This window comes from Lacerta agilis, chromosome 8 (assembly GCF_009819535.1).
Source record: "Lacerta agilis isolate rLacAgi1 chromosome 8, rLacAgi1.pri, whole genome shotgun sequence".
NCBI lineage: Eukaryota > Metazoa > Chordata > Lepidosauria > Squamata > Lacertidae > Lacerta > Lacerta agilis.
This window is the reverse complement of record NC_046319.1, coordinates 21,019,486-21,038,012: the sequence shown is the minus strand read 5'-3', so window position 1 is coordinate 21,038,012 and position 18,527 is coordinate 21,019,486. Positions and strand designations below refer to the sequence as shown.

The 18,527-nt window shown below is 44.6% G+C and overlaps 1 protein-coding gene across 2 annotated transcripts in view; it reads right to left on the bottom strand.

The window, feature by feature from the left end:
• Positions 1-9,762: 9,762 nt before the first annotated feature.
• VPS13D (vacuolar protein sorting 13 homolog D) overlaps positions 9,763-18,527 on the bottom strand; it is a 123,980-nt gene continuing 115,215 nt past the window's right edge. The window contains exons 68-70 of one of the 2 annotated variants that reach the window (XM_033156471.1): positions 15,959-16,090; positions 11,921-12,161; positions 9,763-11,018 (exon numbers count right to left, since the gene is read on the bottom strand). In XM_033156471.1, the coding sequence (XP_033012362.1) occupies positions 10,887-11,018; positions 11,921-12,161; positions 15,959-16,090 (505 nt within the window). In that variant the 3' untranslated portion in view covers positions 9,763-10,886. The remainder of the gene's footprint in view (positions 11,019-11,920; positions 12,162-15,958; positions 16,091-18,527) is intronic. The other variant, XM_033156472.1, reaches the window with a different exon arrangement.

Sequence of the window (18,527 nt, the reverse complement as noted above, 5' to 3'; positions counted from 1 at the left end):
GAGGTTTCATAAGGCAAAGCTTAAAAAGTTCTTTTATACTTAATACATTCAGGTAAATATATACAGGTTAGCTAATTAACCCCTTCCAGGAGCACAGGTTGCTTCAATTTGATGTCTCAGCAGCTTTGATGCCATCAACCATGCCATCCTACTGGACTGACTGAGTGGGCTGGGAGTTGGAGGCACCGCCGTTTTCGCCTGGCTGGACCGCATCCTTGAACTTTGATCGTGTATCTTGCATGGAGGATAGAAAGGGGTGCGTGAGCCTGTGTAGAAACTAGCCTTTTGGACATAGGTAAAAATTTACATGTGTTGCTCCTCCCACTTTTGACTGGCCCCACCCAACATTAGCATGTGGCCCTCAGAATACTAGATGAGTACCAAGCCGCTATGCACCTGAAATACATTCTTCGTTGAAGCTTTCACTGTTGGCTCCACATTCTGCCTGTAAGAATCCACCTTGGCGTGTTGCATTTATGCACCCCGATTTGCTACTGCTTGCATCTGCCAGACAACAGCAGACTCCACCCCCTGCCCCACAAAACCCTGCCCCAAAGCTGACAGCCACCAGTTCTCTACCTACACATTCGGGGTCTGAAACTTTGAGAAGCTAGCAGCTTCCAAGGAAGAGGCTATGGGGTTGCCAACTTCTCTTTTCATCAGAGAATCAAGCAAATGGTCTCAAACAGCCTGGAATGGGCTCAAACTCCCAAAAGATAGCCAATCAGAACAAAAGGGAGCCACACTGGTCTAAATCTAAACACACACACACCCTGTGGAATATGTTAGATGAACTTCTTTCTGTAGAAAGTAGATCTGCACCAGCTTTCCGGTGTAGATAGTTCTGAGTCCCTTCCAACCCTACAATTCTATGATTCTATAGTCTTCTCCATTGTGGCTGGTTAGGCTACCAGTGGTAACCAGCCACAATGGCTGTGATCCTCCACCGCTGTGAAAGGCAGCATATTGAGGAATATTGGTTGCTGGGAACCGTACTGTGTACTGTTGCACTCAGGCATAAAGGTAAAGGCACCCCTGACCATTAGGTCCAGTCATGGATGACTCTGGGGTTGCGGAGCTCATCTCGCTCTATAGGCCGAGGGATGTTTTGGACCAGATGCCCCATCAGGCTGTGCTGGAGGGCACCAGGTTGGCGAAGGCGGTTGCACACTGTGGATTTCCGACTTTCCCGCCATCGAATGCTCTCGCCCCATCTGTCTTGCTTTCTTTCCCTTTCTAACATCCACTTCCCTCGCTCCCACCCCTGCCTTTCCTGAAGGGTCAAAGGGCAGGCAGAAAACCAGGGAGGGTTTGGCAGACGTCTTTGGCTGACATGAGCCTGCTCAGGAGAGGTGAGAGGCAGGGGTTCGGGGAGCCTCGGGTTCAGAGCAAGGTTAGCCAAATATCAGATAAATTAAGCAAGAAGGAACACCAGACAGCTTGGCTTGTGGGTGAACTTTTCACCCAGCCCAGCTAACCTGTTCCTGTCCTGGCCGTTGCACAGGTGGAGAGGGCTCCAAGGGACGCCTGACCCTCGGTCTCTCCGCCTTCCTCTGTCAGCGCGGGGGCAGGAATCAAAGCAAAGGCCCAAGCAGGGAGGACGCCCAGCTCGCAAGTACATAGAAAACTGCCCATTGGTCCAGAATGCATCCGAGGGGACACATATACACACACATTAAGAAGGCCATTCTATGTGATGCTAAATCGACTTTAATTAGGGGTGTCCAAATATGTCCATTGCAATTTCTCATTTCCCCCAATCCTCCTCGTGAAAATCCACTGGCATTTCAGTGCGAATGTTTCTTAATAGTGCACTGGACTATTGGAAGCCCAATAATGATGAGTGAGTGGGAGACACTATGGAGGATAAATATGAAATTTACGACCTCATATAACATAAAGGAGAATATGATGAAGATTCAGCATAGGCGGTACCTTACCCCATCGAGACTGTCCAAAATGTATAAAGGGTTGGCTAACACGTGTTGGAGATGTGGGGGGAATAATGGAGATGGACGTGTAAAAAGATCAAGGTTTTTTGGGGGGGTCAGATATACGAAGAGCTAAAAAAAACTGTTAGGAATCACCTTTACCAAAAAACCAGAAGCATTGTCAATAGAGATATTCCAAATGACTTAAAATATATATATTTTTTAATGCTACGACGACGGCACGGATCTTAATAGCAAAGGGTTGGAAAGATACGGAACCTCCAACATTAATAGAGTGGCAGAGTAAACTACAGGAGTTTGCCGAAATGGCCCAATTAACAAATAATTTAAGAGGTGAATCAAAACAAAAAATTCAAAAAAAAAAATAGGTTAGATACAAACTATATGCCTGGAAATATAGTAAAAACCAATGAATAAGACAATTTGAAAGGTGGGTACTTGTTGATATTAGAGCGTATTAGAAGTAAATAAAGAGATAATGAAATGAGTTGAAGTACACTCAGAGGAACGATTAGATTATACGGTTGGGTCTGATAGGAAGTCCAATTACGTTTACTTTATTATTTTCATGTATTAATTTTTTTCTTTTTCTTCTTTTCGACTGTTCACTTTTTTATTTTGCTTTTCCCCCCATTAACTTTTTTTTTGTTTCAGTTTTGTTTTGTTTCTGCCCAATATTGGGCAATAGGAGTTTAATGTAGTAGTCTTCATGTTCATCTATTCACTTTTTCCAACGATTTGTAAAAATATCTAAGGGGAAAAAATGTTTAGAAGAAATGCATAATGTGTATTACTAAATGACTGTTTAGTTTTGTATCAGAAGATGATTGAATAATAAAATTTTATTGCATAATAATAATAATAATAATAATAATAATAATAATGCACTGGTTTGAGGGTTCAAATCCTCGCCACTGAAGCTCGCTGGGTGACATTGGGGCCAGTTCACTGCCTCGCAGCCTGACCTACCTCACAGGGTTGTTGTGAGGATAAAATACCACCTGGAGTACTTTCAGAGGAAAGGCGAGTTGTAAATGCAATCGATCGATCGATCGATCAATCAATTATTAAATTTGCCTAGTATGTGTATTTCTGCAAAGCAATTTCCTCTACTGTAACAATGCATTTATGTACAAATTACTTGGGTGGAGGAGTGCATTGCAAGATTCACGGAAGTGTGAATTTTGGACGTATGGCCCTGTTTTGGTTTGCCCTTCGTTTCAGAAAGTGTGAATTAGGTGAGCTCCCCTTCAAAGGCAAACTGCAACTAAGTTCTCCCCCATCCATTGATGGATATGGATGGCTGTGTGTCTGTATCACTAATCAACTAGTATAATGCTCTTCTAATGGTTTGGGTTTTTTTTTTTTTAAAAAGAAATTGATTATTAATATATGATATGTGATTCTAGGTCATTTCTCTCGCAATACTGAATTTATTCTTTTCTAAATTGTCGGGTTTTATCTTCTTCATATTTACTGATACGTTTTGCAAACCGTTTTCTCCCCCATCTCTTTCCCCCAACTCCCCGCAAATGTTTTACATTTTGGATATTAAGCAGGTGTCCGTTGCAAGATGCTCACTGTGGGAAAGCCGCATAAAAACAATCTAAAATTGGTCAAAAACACATCAGTATTGCATTGTACCTGACTTCTGGGAGCCTTCTGCATGTAAAGCATTTAAGGAATGTTCTTACAGAAAGCATAACACCGGGAGGAGACCATATTGGACATGAATACATCCATTGGGTTTCTAATCACACACCACCCAATTCAAAAGCCCATCTCCTGTGACGCTACATCAACTTTGACTCTCTGGCACAATTTGTGACCACGTGTAAAATTTGCCAAGTCCAAGACAGAAATCAGAAGATGGCCAAATCTGAACCAGAAACCACTTGCCCTTTTATTGCCCTGTAAGATTGCTGAGGAAATTCTATTCATAGCACTGCACCATGCAGAATATTAATTGGGCAAACATCCAAAAATGGGCTTTTTCTGTTCTTGCTCCTGTGAAATGCCCTCCCCTCTGCCAGAGACCATCAGTTGCTCCAGACATCTTTTGCCCAGGCTCTCCCTGAGCCATAAAATCGGACCCTCTTCTTATGTTTGAATCCCTCAAATTCCTGTTTTAGTTGTTTAAGGTTGCATTTTTGCTTTCACGATATTGCTTGCTTTTATGCTGTTTGCTGTTTAGAGGTCTTAAAAAAAAAAATACGGAGCCGTTCAACTGTTGCCAAATACAATAAAAAGTAGACAGGGATATGCAGAACTAAACATACAGGAACAAATTTCCACACCGAAACCAAACATAATAAATTAGTATCACAAGGTTCCAAGTAACGCAAATGGGTTTACATTACTTCATTACTGCAGTACATAATTAAAAAGACTGTATTTCTCAATAAAGACATTATCTTGTTGTCTGCCCTCTCTGGTTCTCACCATATACCGGTAAGTAAGCTGAACCATGAATACTATCCCAGATTTTAGTTGTTGTCTCATGGAGAGTGTTTTCCTCCCCACATCCCCATTTTGACAAACAGTATTTGTGACAGCAGTTAAGAGATGTTACATTAATTCCCCGTCCTCTACTAATACACTTTCCTTAACATATCCCAGACCCTCCAAGCATCCCTATTTTTCCAGGGACAATCACAGATTTACAGAAGCCATCCGGGTTTCTAATTTGATCACGGAATGTCACACTATTCCTAAGGATGTCCCTATTTTCATCGGAGAAATGTTGCAGGGTATGGAGTTATGCAACCCCCAAGCCAAGGAGATAAGTATCTACACAACCTTTGGAAGACATCTGAAAGCAGCCCTGTACAGGGAAGGTTTTTTTTTCTTCTTTTTTAAAATGTTCAATGTTTAATTATGTTTTTATCTATGTTGGAAGCTGCCCAGAGTGGCTGGGGTATCCCAGCCAGATGGGCGGGATATAAATGATAAAATTATAATGATGGAATAGGATGTCCCTCTTTTCATTGGAGAAATGTTAGAGGGTATGATATCCAAATAGTAAAATTACACGACCCATGGGTAAACTACAGTATACTCAGTTATTACTTCAACTTCCATTGCTGTATCTTCCCAGACAGATGGAGGGAAAGACGACGAAGAAAAACCCGACAACGACCCATTTTAGGACCACATCTGCACATTTCTTCTTGCAGATGAGATCTGGCCCCCTTCCCAAGAGACTCCCAGCTCCCCAATCTGAAGCCAGTCACCCACTCCCTCCTTGAACAAAGTGTCTAGATCAGGCCAGGCAAAGCAGCTTCTCGTGAGAGTGACCCAGCGGAGTAGACGGGAGGCTCCCTCTGCCCTGTTCCATTACTCTTTTTGATTGACACTTTAATGAGGGTACGACGGGTCGCCCCCCTGCTGGGGGGCTGGTTCATGCCCCGTTTATCTCACAGTCCATGTAAGCCGAAAATAGCCGCTGGGCTGAGTTTCACCGGCCTGTGACCCAGCAAACCCCACCATGATGGATTGAGTGACTGAGGCGAGTTGGCAGCAAAAGTGTGTAGCAACAGTTTTGTTCTGTCAGCACGACACAATGGATTTGCTGATCCCTAGGTTTTTCCCTCCGCGGCCGCTGTCCCTCGCAGATCTCCCCTCCCTTCGCTGGGGAATGGAGTGGGAAGAGGGAGAGGAATCAACAGGAATGGAAAAACCTTCGGATTTCAGTTTCTCTCTGCTTCTCCGGCTTAAATACAAATTCTGCAGCAATTTGCAACCTTCAAGAAAGAAATTCTCCTGAAAATTCATGAGCACTCTAGTCCAAATTTCGACCCAGAGTGCAGTTTACACACACACACACGCAAGCAAATCTCCTTATGTAATGCATTTTTTGTACGTTATTTTCACTAGTACAGACATACTTGTGCACAAGGCTTGTTCGAACTGCGTAGCAAAATTCAGCAAAGCGCATATTTCAGACGACAGCTGCGTTCCAGTCGGTGTACTGTTTTGCGAACCAGGCGGTTTCTCATTAAAATGCAGTGCAATAAAATAAAATTGAATCCTCTCCCCCCCACCACCAATCCCTAGCTACCAAGGAAAAATAAATAATGTTTGAGAAGTCAGGCTCGACCCTTCTTCTCCCCACCCTCCTCCCTGTAGCCATTGGAGGTGACGAAGTACTGGGAATGGGCAACAGGAAATTTAAACTTTCCTTTTCTTGCCTTTTAAAACAGCTGCTCAGGAGCTGAATGGATGAGGCTCCTTTGTTGGGTGTGCCTGATTCTGCTCTGGCTCCGATTCTGCTCTGGCTCTCGCAGTTCCAAAAGGCAACAGTCACCAGATGTTACCAGACACTTTGTGACCCTCAGGGCAGGGCGGGAACACACTCTTGTGCTATTTAAAGCTAGGTGATGTCAGTGCATCTTGTACAGCTTAATACTTGAGCCATGCTTGTTTATGTTTGCTATTATTTACGACTTGCAGAGAGCCATCAGGGCAGCAACGGAGCAAGAAGAGAGGCCCCCTCAAAGTGCTCACAACATCTAATGAAACTTTTAACACATGGCATGATAAAAGTCCACAATTTTATCAGGACAAGTTATTCGTTGTTTACTGCTGTAACATTTCTTTCCTCAAAATTTATCTTCTGTACCATGAAAATAAATAAAAACAGTATTCCAATGATACAGGTAATAAGCCGAGGTTATAATGGTGCTTTTTATTAAGTAGCAACCTCTTTGATACTCCCCCCCCCAATATTGTGACACACAAATATTTTCTATAAACAAAAAACTATATTTTAATTAACCTCCAAAAAGCATTAACCACCACGGGAGTGTTATTTCACCTGTTGAAAACAAGATGTCCGAATTGGTCCTTAGGCTGCTTATCCATTTTACTTTAATGCATGATGGTGTTGGCGAAATGTGAATTTTTCCCCTCTCAAAGGCTTTATTGTTTGTGAGAAACCTATAGTGGAATGGTAAGACAGCTAGGTGGGGATTACGGCTGTTTGTCATCAAATTTGGCATTAAGAACTCCATTAAAGAAATCATAACTAGGTTTGGGACACCTTCAGTTACCACCTGCTCGAAAAATATACCATTATACGCACAATTTTGGAGGTACACACTTCCATTTTTCTACATCTATTGCACACCTCTTCTATTCGTATTTCCCTCCTTCCCATAGGTATGCACCGTTGTTGTTCAGTCGTGTCCGACTCTTCGTGACCCCATGGACCAGAGCACGCCAGGCACGCCTATCTTTCACTGCCTCTCGCAATTTGGCCAAACTCATGCCAGTCGCTTCGAGAACACTGTCCAACCATCTTATCCTCTGTCATCCCCTTCTACTTGTGCCCTCCATCTTTCCCAACATCAGGGTCTTTTCCAGGGAGTCTTCTCTTCTCATGAGGTGGGCAAAGCACTGGAGCCTCAACTTCAGGATCTGTCCTTCTAGTGAGCACTCGGCTGATTTCTTTAAGAATGGATAGATTTGATCTTCTTGCAGTCCAAGGGACTCTTAAGAGTCTCCTCCAGCACCATAATTCAAAAGCATCAATTCTTCGGCGATCAGCCTTCTTTATGGTCCAGCTCTCACTTCCGTACATTACTACTGGGAAAACCATAGCTTTAACTATACAGACCTTTGTCGGCAAGGAATGCACCGTAAGGATCCACAATCGGCAAACAGCATCACTATTTCAGATATACACTGTTCTGATGGCATGGGAGAGACTTTAATGCATCTCCCCCCCCCCCAATTGCAGTCCCCATCTGGATTGGGCCCCCACACCTATTTTTCTTTGTTATCTGGGGTGGGAAAAGCTCCCATTTAGGAGGAACGTTCAGAGCCAAGCGCTTCCCCCAAGATGGCAATTCTGCATGTACCTGCAGCCCCCCAATAATTCCAAATTAGGCAGCAACCAAGGGTATTAACTCCATGCCAGCAGATCTTTCAGAGTTCTCTCATCCGCAAAATGGCACACTTGACTCCCTGAAGGGTATCCATGGGGGGGGGGGGAGAGAGAGAAACCACACCGTTTTGTGCTTTCTAGAAGTAACGGGGAAGGCGGGGGGAGGGCAAGGGAGAGTCGGAAGATATTTTAAGCCATGGGCTTTGGAATCTGAATGCAATGTTTATTCACTTAGTAATGGGGTATTAGTGCCAATATCAACAGGAGAGTCACAGCTCCACACACACACATACACAAGACTGTGGTTCCTAATGCTGTTTTTTTTTTAATTAAAAAAAGCTCTTCCCCCCTGACAAACACACTGCAAAAGTCCGAAGTGACTCCTTTTGCAGATGCTAGAACTGAAAGCAAAAGGAGAGGAGCTGGACGAGGGTCCCTCTCATCCAGAATCCCGCTGAAAGGCAGGAGCAAAAGTGCTTTCAGGATGGTGTCAGGAAGCTGCTTTCCTGGCTCCGCACAACCATGTTGCCGGCTAAGTTCTACCATAGGAGGGAAAGTGACTGAATTTATCCTGGTTTGCATTGGAAGCCACCTGTGCATTTCAGAGTAACACCAACACTTGATGGACTCTCCCCATGAAGTAAGGATTCACAGCAGCAGCAGCAGCAGCAATTTCGTTCCCCTTTCTATACTACTTATAGGAAAGTGGATGCTGGTCCATTAAAGTGATTGGGGAGCTGCCCCACCACCCTCAGTCTGGCCTCAGTCAGCACCCACCTCCCTGCCTTCTTTCTTACAAGTAGTCCAGGGAGGTGGTAGTAGTGGCTGTCAGTTTCTTCCTTCCTTGTCTCAGGTTTGGTTTCAGCACAGAGCCTCAGAGATGAGCAGTAAAGTCGATTCTTTATTCAAGGAAATGGAATACAAACAAAGAAACCTAAGGCAAGAGTGACCCGATGGCAAAGCAGTTGCCAGTACAGTGGTACCGTGTTTCTCCTAAAATAAGACACCGTCTTATATTTTTTCCCCCTCAACAAAACACAGTATGGCTTATTTTCAGGGGATGTCTTATTTTAACCGCATCGCATCAGTACACTGCATAGCCATGCCTCTCCAGGCTGTTTTAATGGGAGGCGCCGCATCACTATGGCTTATTTTCGGGGAACGGCTTATATTTCGCAAATGCATAGAAATCCTGCTATGGCTTATTTTATGGCCATGTCTTATTTTAGGAGAAACACGGTACCTCTAGTTACGAACTTAATTCATTCCTGAGGTCCGTTCTTAACCTGAAACTGTTCTTAACTAGAGGCGTGCTTTCGCTAATGGGGCCTCTTGCTGCCTCTGCGCCGCCGGCACACAATTCCTGTTCTCATCCTGGGGCAAAGATCTCAACTCGAGGTAACTCTTCCAGGTTAGCGGAGTTTGTAACCCGAAAGCATTTGTAACTGGAGGTACCACTGTACTGACAATCTGGGACTCCCACTTCAATGTTTTCTTTCTGCTGTTGGCTCCCTCCCACCCCTTGCTTGGAAAGGTGCATCTTGCATTAAGAAGTAGCTTTACAGCAAACCAGACCACCATCGGCCCATATAGCATCGTGGGCACATCTGGGGATTTTGAAGAAGCACTGTGGATGCTTGGTCACGTCTAAAAAAGGCAGAGAAATCCACCGGCACCAGCTTCCCCCACACCCACAGAGACAAGACTTTGACAGAGAACTTCCATGAGTGCAGGCGTTGCGCTGACGACCCCTGGTCTACAGTTCCTTCCCAGCTCTACACACAGAGGCCCGGAATTGAACTTTGGATTGTCTGCATGGAAAGTGTTTGCTCTTTTCACCGAGCGACAGCCCTTCCCAGAGCTCCGAGGCAGGGAGCCAACCTGGAATTCATGGTCGCCATCCAAAGAATGTGGAGACAAGAGGAGAGAGCAGCAGTAGCATTTATTAATCCTCAGATTTAAGACTACAGGACTGCAGTATTAAAATTTATAAACTTCCATTCCTCCCCCCCCCCTCCCCACAAGGCAGTTGATACTTTCCAGTCATCTTATATACCTGGTGTTATTTCCTGGTCAGAGTCCATTTTCTGCTTAAGGCCGACAGAGGGGAACTTGTGTGTGTGTGCGCATGTGCGTGCGTGCAATAACATCACTTTCCCCTGCAAATGTCCCACTATAAAAGGAGGCAGCATTGTTTAAACATCAACACTGCCTTATAAAGTGAACAACACAAAATGCAAGAAAAGTTACACAGATGATTAAAAAAAAACAACTCTCCTGTTTCCCTTAAACTGGAGATTCTGGCTCCCTGCAGGGATCACTGCAGTACACACACACACACACACACACACACACCTCACCAGAATTATTTTATAGAACAAACACCCTAGGTATCATTATTTTGCTGGAGCCCCCTACCCTTTGCCCTTCCAAACAATGAACCTAAATAATTCTGGAGCCAGCAGCACACAAAAGCACTGAATGGTGGAAAGGAACATGCCCCTCCCTCATCGCCAGGCCCCATCCTGACTCTGCCATAACCCAGCTTAGTGTGGATCACTCACAAGCACCTGTAACAAACAAACAAAAAAATGAGCCTCAAAGCGTTCAAGGTGTCCTCATCGCCACCTTCACAGGAAAAGCATTGTTTCAAAATGCTCAGAATCAGTGCAATAGAAAACTCAATATAACTTTTCCTTTAATTTCTTTACATGAGATAGACCATTATACACCCTCACAACACCCTGTGCACTTTCTTATTTACACCAAACACAGTTGTACATACATACATATATATATTTATATATATATATATATTCTGTAGAGGTATATATACACACAGAGAGAGTAAGAAAATACAGGGCTTCCCCTAAAACTAAATGTATGTCAAATACGTCTTTGATCTCGCAGTTCCCCCATGGCGAGACTCTCTTGTTTCCAGGGCCTTGGCTTCTTAGGCTCACAGAACACACTTTCCAACACCCAAACGCTGGTCCTGCTCTTTTCACCAAGCGCGGAGGCGACTTCTCCATGAGGTTTCGTCAGGGTCAGGAGTCCAGCTCGAGTTGATCTGGGTGCTCGCCGGATCTCAACATAAGCTGCTGTTCATAGAAAAGGCTCTTTGCATAGTTGATTTCTTGAGACAGCTTCACCGCATGGGCCTCGGACGTCACGTGCACCTGCACAAAACAAATCGCACTTCTCAAGTCAACAGAGAACGGCAGCTATGCTTTGGAAGCAGCCTGCCCCTCCCCACCCTTTGCTGGGGAAAAATGACAAAAATACACAGCCAGTGGTGACTAAGCTTAGGATTCTACTGTGAAGAAGAAATCTTAAAGTATTGCTGGTTGCACACCACCCGTCTTCATTTGTGCTTAATGGTGGCTGGAGACAGCAGATGGCATTGGGGTGAACCCCTCTATCTGGAACAGTGGTAGGCAGACCAGGCTGGTGAGATCAAGTTGAAGTTTTTAACTAGATTCCTGAGATTAATCACCCCACCGCCCTTCCAAGAGGCTTGTCTAGTGCCCACGTTATGGTTCTTTCAGTGCCAGGTGAAAATTTCAATGTTAACAATGTTAAGGAAGGAATAATCATAGTTATTTTAGTTGTTTTTGTGGTTATTGTATTTTTTTTGTTTGATTCTTGTATTTTTGTTAATTTTCTTTTTTCAATAGTGTGTAGTGTAGGTTTTTATGTATGTGTTTTATTGTTGAAAATTTAATAAATTCTATTTAAAAAAAATTCAATTCCCCACCCCCACCCCGGCCTCTGAATTTCAGCCGGCTGTTTGGTACTTTTAAATCGGGACACAGATTGCTCTCTCTTTTTAAAACGTTGGGTTTTTAAAAAATATTTATTTTATTCTAGCCTGTTGTTCTGCTGTTTTGGTCACATTTTATGCTGGTTCTGAGTCTTCATGACGTTTGTACCGAGGCAACTTATTGACCGCATTGTATTTGTGCATTCACTGGTTTTTTTGCGGACTGCTCACAGAGGGCTTTGGTGATTTTCAGGGCGTGTCTGTCTGTCTATAAACAGCATAGATGCAAGCGGGAAGTAAATTAACCAATATCCTTACCATGGGCTTCTGATGAGATGGGCCAGGTATCGACACCCCACTGCTTGAATTGACAGCTTTCTTTGTCAGCTGCACATAGACTTTCCCATGGTCTTTTGAGATAAGGCAATGGTAGAGATCGTCATACTTGACCTCCAGGAAGACGGCTTCTCGGTCCATCGTGTCGCCACTCTTCAGGAAATAAACCGTTTTGGAGGAAATGATAATGCAGTAACTGTCTATGTTCTCTGCTGCAATGAAGCTGCAAAAGAAAGAAAGAAAGAAAAATCAAATCAGGAAGCCAAGTCAGTGCCTCACTTGCTGGGTGTTCATGTTTCAAACATCTGCTATCAAATGAGTTTGCTGCTAGAAGAATTCCAGGCAGCACACTGGCTAACGAGATGGATTTTAATCTCACGCAAAGCCATCACAGGACAGAAGAAGAGTCAGAGAGGCAAGATGTGGCTTGAGAATCATTATCTGCCTGAACTAGAATAAATTGTCCTTGGGTCCAGTCCCAACTTGTATGCAGCTTGTGTCTGGCACTTGGGAAATAATTTATAATTATTGACAATAATGCAACGTACATCCTCAGTCCAACGCTGAGTCAGCTGCTTGTGCCAATGAATTATGTCCCCCTGTTGCACTTTTAGTCTCCTACATTGTTAAGGTTGGGGGGGCTGCCTTTCCTATGGTCTTTCGTATCTGAAGTTCACTGCGTAGCTGTCTGACGTCATTTTGACCAGGAGTACTAGGATGTTTTATCTCCTCGTATATAAACTGGGGCAGAGTCACGTGGAACATGGAAAGATGTTCATCTTCTATGATTTCCCTTTGAGGCAGAAAACGACCACTTTCCGAATGCATTTTATTTCCAGGCTTTCTTTCCTTACACACTTGGAAGCAAGTTCCCCGAGTTTGAAGGGGCTCCTTTCCAAGAAAGTTTGCGCACATGAACACCACAATCAGAAGCCTGGCTGCAATCCTACACACAGCTAACCTGTGGGTGAGCATTACTGAAAACAATGGGATTTACTTCCAAGTACCGGTAAACTATGCATTAGCTCTGAGGCGACACATTTCGGGGTGGACTTTTGTTTCGCCTTTGCACTTATTGGAGAAGGGGGGGAAATTATTGTGTGGAGGAACCTGAAGGTAAAAACGTTCTCACCTATCCCCACATTCTAAACAACGCACTCTCTGCAGAGGTGGCATAACCACAGATTCAGCGAGACTCCCAGGAACTTGGAAAGAACGTGATTGTGGATTTAGAAAACTGCTTTCACTAAAGGTGCTGATCCCGAGCTACAGGATCCAGCTACATAGAATCACCTGAACTCAGCAGGGGAATTCCCAGTTTTGTGGCCATGCCTGGACTGGTAAGATATAGGAAGTGCTCCTAGGGCAAGCTGTTTGCGATTCAACTCTGAATACTGCTACTCCTTCTGGAGGCTAGGTGTTTCAGGCACGCAAGAGAGAAAACTTCCTGTGGTTGCTTATCGCTCTGAAACAAACAACAGCCAAACATCCATTCACAGTTGGGGCTGCAAACAACTTCAGGCCTTACTTCTGCTACCCTGCCTGCAGTTATATAGAGAGGTATAGAAGAGGGAGAGCCACGTACCTTGTCTACAGTGAAGCCTTATAATAGGGAAGCTTCAAAATCAGACTGTGGGATGGCTCACTCAAGGCCCCCCCCCCCTTTTTTGAGGGGCTCTAACTCCCTCCCCCTCTCACAAATCCATACTGCAGCCTGATCTAGACTCAAGGCCCTTTTAGAGACCAGCAGGTGGCCTGGGACAATATGCCTGGCATATGGTAGTGTTTGAAATCGGGGGGGGGGGGTGGTGTTTTAAAGCACTTTCCTGTGGCATTAGCTGTAACTAGCCAAGTGCAGAAAACAAAACAAAACAAAACAAAGAACACAGCCACCCCTTGGTCTCCATCAAAACAAACAAACACCTAAACTCCGCAGTAACAAGGGGATCTTTTGTCAGCTGCGCTAAAACGGGCAATTGGGTGCAACATGGACAGGGAGTCCTGTAAGCACAAGACGAGCCTTGGCAATGTTGTTTGCTGGAATATCCGTGGCAAGAGCTCTGTTTTGTTCTAAGCCTGAGTCACACATCATTGTTCATTTTCGCTTGCTGACACATGCCTTTCCCCTCTCCAGGATCAACTGACAAACCTTCTGGTGACCCCTGAAGGCTGTTGCGCTGCTCCAAAACCCCACCCTTCCCAAAGCCCTACATTTTGGCAATTAAAAACAAACAAAAAACAACGGCAACAACTGCAGCGGCAGCAGCGACAACGAAGCAATGCAAGCGACGACCTTCTAGATAAAATTAAAACCAAAACTAAAACAACTGATCCACAGAACAAAGTGGAAGCCTGTAATTTCTCTGGAGAACTTATGGCTCTACACTCTTGCAGCAAACCTCCCCCTCCTTTTTTTTTTAACATAAGGAACTAATTTAATTACACAACCTTTTCCAGAAGTGAAACAGTGGGCCTAGTGGGGGGGGGAGGGATGGAAACATTTAGCAAGAACAGTAAAGCAAGGCATTAGAGCCCTCCATTTTATGGATTTAACACTGAAGAAAATATGCAGATTGTGTGTGTGTGTGTGTGTATCTATATATATCTATATCATAAGTGAGGAGTGGATAGCCGTTTGGGGGTGGTGGTAATGCACACATCAGAGTTTGCACTGGGCTTCCCACAAAAACGTGTGTTGGATTTGCTACTGAGATACCAGAGGGAAATGCTCCGGCAAATGAGCCATCTGTATGGTGCAGAACTACGGCTGACAGTCCAATTATCTTGTCTGGTGGGGGAACAAAATGAAAATTATGGCTGATAAAAGCAACAACAACAAAGCTTGGGAAAGGCCACAGCTCAGTGGCAGAGCACCTAGTTGGCATGCAAAAAGGTGCCAGGCCCAACCTCTGGCATCTATCTCTAGGTAGCTGTGGAAGAGATTCATGCCTGAAACTCTGGACAGTCATTGTCGGACAGCGCAGACAACTATGAGCTAGCTGGACCGATTCAGCCATAGAACTTGCTTGGTGATCCCCAGTCACAGGGACATAGAAAGCTGCCTTAGACCAATGGTCCGTTTGGTTCAATATCTGCTACAGTTAAGAGTAGGTGACATGATGCTTTCCAGATGTTTCTGGAGTTCAGCTTTGAGCACAGGCCATGCTGGCTGCAGCTGATGGGAGTTGGGAGTCCAACCTCTCAGGGTTGTTTGTGAGATCCTTGAAAAAAATGAACAGATATAAGAATAATTTGAGCAGCATTCAGCCTCCTACAAACTTATTCTCTACTGGTAGTGACAAAAAAGAGTGTGTTTTGACACCTTCTGTTCAGTACAGCCTTGCAATATGACCACAGAATGAGCAGGAACTTGGCTAACAGGAAAGGCTTTTCCAGTTTTCTGCGTAACTGAAAGGAACCATGTGCAATCACACTTCCAGGGATTTGTGGCTCACTCAGGTGTGTGTGTGTGTGTGTGTGTGTGTGTAGTTTCTTCTCTATGCTTTCATCCCACAGACCACAATTTAAGGGCACAAATTGAGATGTATTAAAAAAAGGAGAGGACAGATGCTCCCATTTTTTGTATGCTCAGTTGCAAAGCGATGCTCCATCTCTTAGAGGCCCTTCCTTCCTGTTTACTGCCTTTCAGCTCGAAACCTTTAAGCGGGCGCTGCAATGAAAAGATGCTTATATTTATACCCCATCTCTTGGTTTGTCTATGGCCAGATTTTATAATGAACTGGGTAAGGCATGTGCAGCGGCGGGGCCAGGAGGACAATAACAGAATCCTGTTTGGGTTTTCTAAAAACTGTTTTCATCTCAGGAAAAGAGGGGCAACGATAATGTGCTAACAGGCAAAGCTGTTCCAACAAGGGGGTGATGCAACCCACTTGGGGATTTCCTAACACACAAGAGCAAATGAAAACTGTGTTGCAGCGAGCTGCCTCTTGGAGTGCAAACCACGAGAAGGCATTTAAAGAGAATGTGGGGAGCAAAGGGACAAACTGCTTTGGTGCTTACAATTCATCCTGAATGTTCTCCGTCAGCTTGCAAAGCACCTCTTGCCCTTCTGCCTGACTCTCCAAGTATCGAGGAAGGAGCCCTTGCGGACCCCTGCAGCACCGCGGCTTCCTCACTCTTTCCGCTTGCGTCCTGTCAATCATAAACAAGACAGGCAATGTTATTCTTATTCTTATTATTTCCATGATAATTTCATTTGCAAGTCAGTCAAATTCAATTTGCTGAAAAAAACAACAACCATTAGTCACCACGAAAATGCCATAATACGTAACAGCACTGAGATATGTTTCAACGTTAAGTGGCCCCCAGCATACTGAAAAATTGCCTAATCCACTGGGCTGCCAAGGCCAACGTAGAAACATTGCATGTAGCGTGTTTGTTCCCATCCATCAGCAAACAACCCAATTTCTACCTACTATTCAGTAAGGAAACTCTCTGAAGAATTCTCTTGGGAACTCTATCGCTAGGAGAATTATATAGTACATAAACAAGCAGAATTTCCCTCCCCCCCCCTGGTGGTGATTAGAACAACAATTTACAGGTGACTTATTAGTCACTTTACACCGGTGATGGGCCAAACTCGGCCCCCCAGCTGTTTTGGGACTACAAGTCCCATCATCCATGACCACTGATCCTGTTAGCTGGGGTGATGGGACTTGTAGTCCCAAAACAGCTGGAGGGCCAAGTTTGGCTATCACTGCTTTACACAGAAGTATCAATGCAGCTTAAAAAATAAAAAGCACTGTATTTTGGGCATCACACGGCAAGGCAGAGTCTCAAACAAAGATGCCCTTTCCCAAGCCCACATTCCCAGCATGTTGACACTCCTGTCTCAGTCATGTCTACGCTGGGTTGGTCATGCCCACAGAATGGAAGATGGCAGGACCCCTCTACGGGGAGCTGGCTTCAGGCACCAGGCCTGTTGGCAGACCAACTCAGTGTTACAAGGGTGCCTGCAAACGTAATGTGACGGTTGAAGAGATCCACCTGGCTGTGTGGCGATCCTTTGCAGACAACCACAGTGCATCCATAGCAGTGACCGGCGGAGGAATGACCACTGGGAGGAGCGCAGAGAGAAGAAACGCCATGGTTCATCTGCAGCAGCACAACCAGCTGCAACAAAACAATGTCTCTCCAGTATTGGTCTCCCCAGCCATAGCAGACACTGTAACCTTCCAAGAGTTTGACCTCACCCTCAAAGGCGCACTCCTCCATTGTCTCCTGAGACAGACATAGATACCCACAACAATACAATACAGGCATGTTAAAGCCAATAAAAAGGTCATCAAAGCCTGAATGAATATCTGCTAGGCTCCTTGCAACAGCACCCGGTCTACCCGCCCAGCTGACCAGTCCCTTGCAAGTGGAGATCATGGACGCACATATACAATAGTCTTCTGTGTATGGTTTGCCTCCATACTCAGAGTAGATCCATTTAAATCAATGAACCTAAGATAGCCACATCTGTTAAGTTAAACAGATCTACACTGAGTAGGAATAACACTGGAGCCAACCCAATGTAATTAACTTGCAAACTGAGGTGGCAATCTCTGTAGGTGCTCCAGACCGTAAACAGAGTCCTGTAAAAAAGGCCATTCTTACTCCCATTTTGCAGATGGGCAGCCAAGGCAGGAATTTGACCAAGGCCTCCGTGAAGAACACAGGAAAGCAAATCAGGCAGGCAGAAGCTCCAGCTCTCAACCCTGCGCAGAGCATGCAGCAGGACCATGCTGTCTTGAATGAACAGCACATTTCGGGTAAGTCAAAACATTTATTATTTGTTTTAGGTATTTGCATACCGCCCTTTATCCTATTTAGGATTTCAGAGTGGTGTACTGCCAACATTATCACAGTTCAAGTACAACAGTGAAACAGATAACATCCCTGAAGTGAGTTGAAATAAAATAGGTGAGTAAGAGTGTGGGTTTTCTGGACTTTGCATCAAAGATTATAGTGAAGGTGCTGGAAGAGTCTCTTTATGGAGGGCATTCTATTAGTTGGGGCATCACCGCTAAGAAAGCCCTTTCCTTCATTAAGTTGCGCAGCTCTTATAAAGAAGGCATAGGGAGAACTTCAGCAGAAAGTAATAAAGCCCAAGGAAAGTGAGGAAACCATGACACATCCTCCTAGTTTTAAGGACCAGAGGGCACAGAATGCTACCTTATACCTTGGGTTCATCCAACTCCACATTGTCTACATCAGGTTTCCCCAAATTTGGGTCTCTAGTTGTTTTTGGACAACAATTCCCATCATCCCTGACCACTGATCCTGCTAAGGATGATGGGAGTTGTAGTTGAAAAACAGCTGGGGACCAAAGTTTGGGAAACCCTGGGCTTTTGTTGGGCCTATGTGGAGATGCAAGGGATTGAATTTAATAATTTCCGCATGCATAAATGGTCCACCACCGAGCTACGGCCCCTTCCTTGAAGTGTCCAGGATTTGATGTCTCGAATTAAGTCCGAGCTTGTCCTGGAGGATGGCATCAGGGGCAAAGCAACATTCCTCTGACCAACTTTATCTTCTTTAAAGAGCCCCACCTCACATGCTGAGAACCTCTGGCTCTGACCAC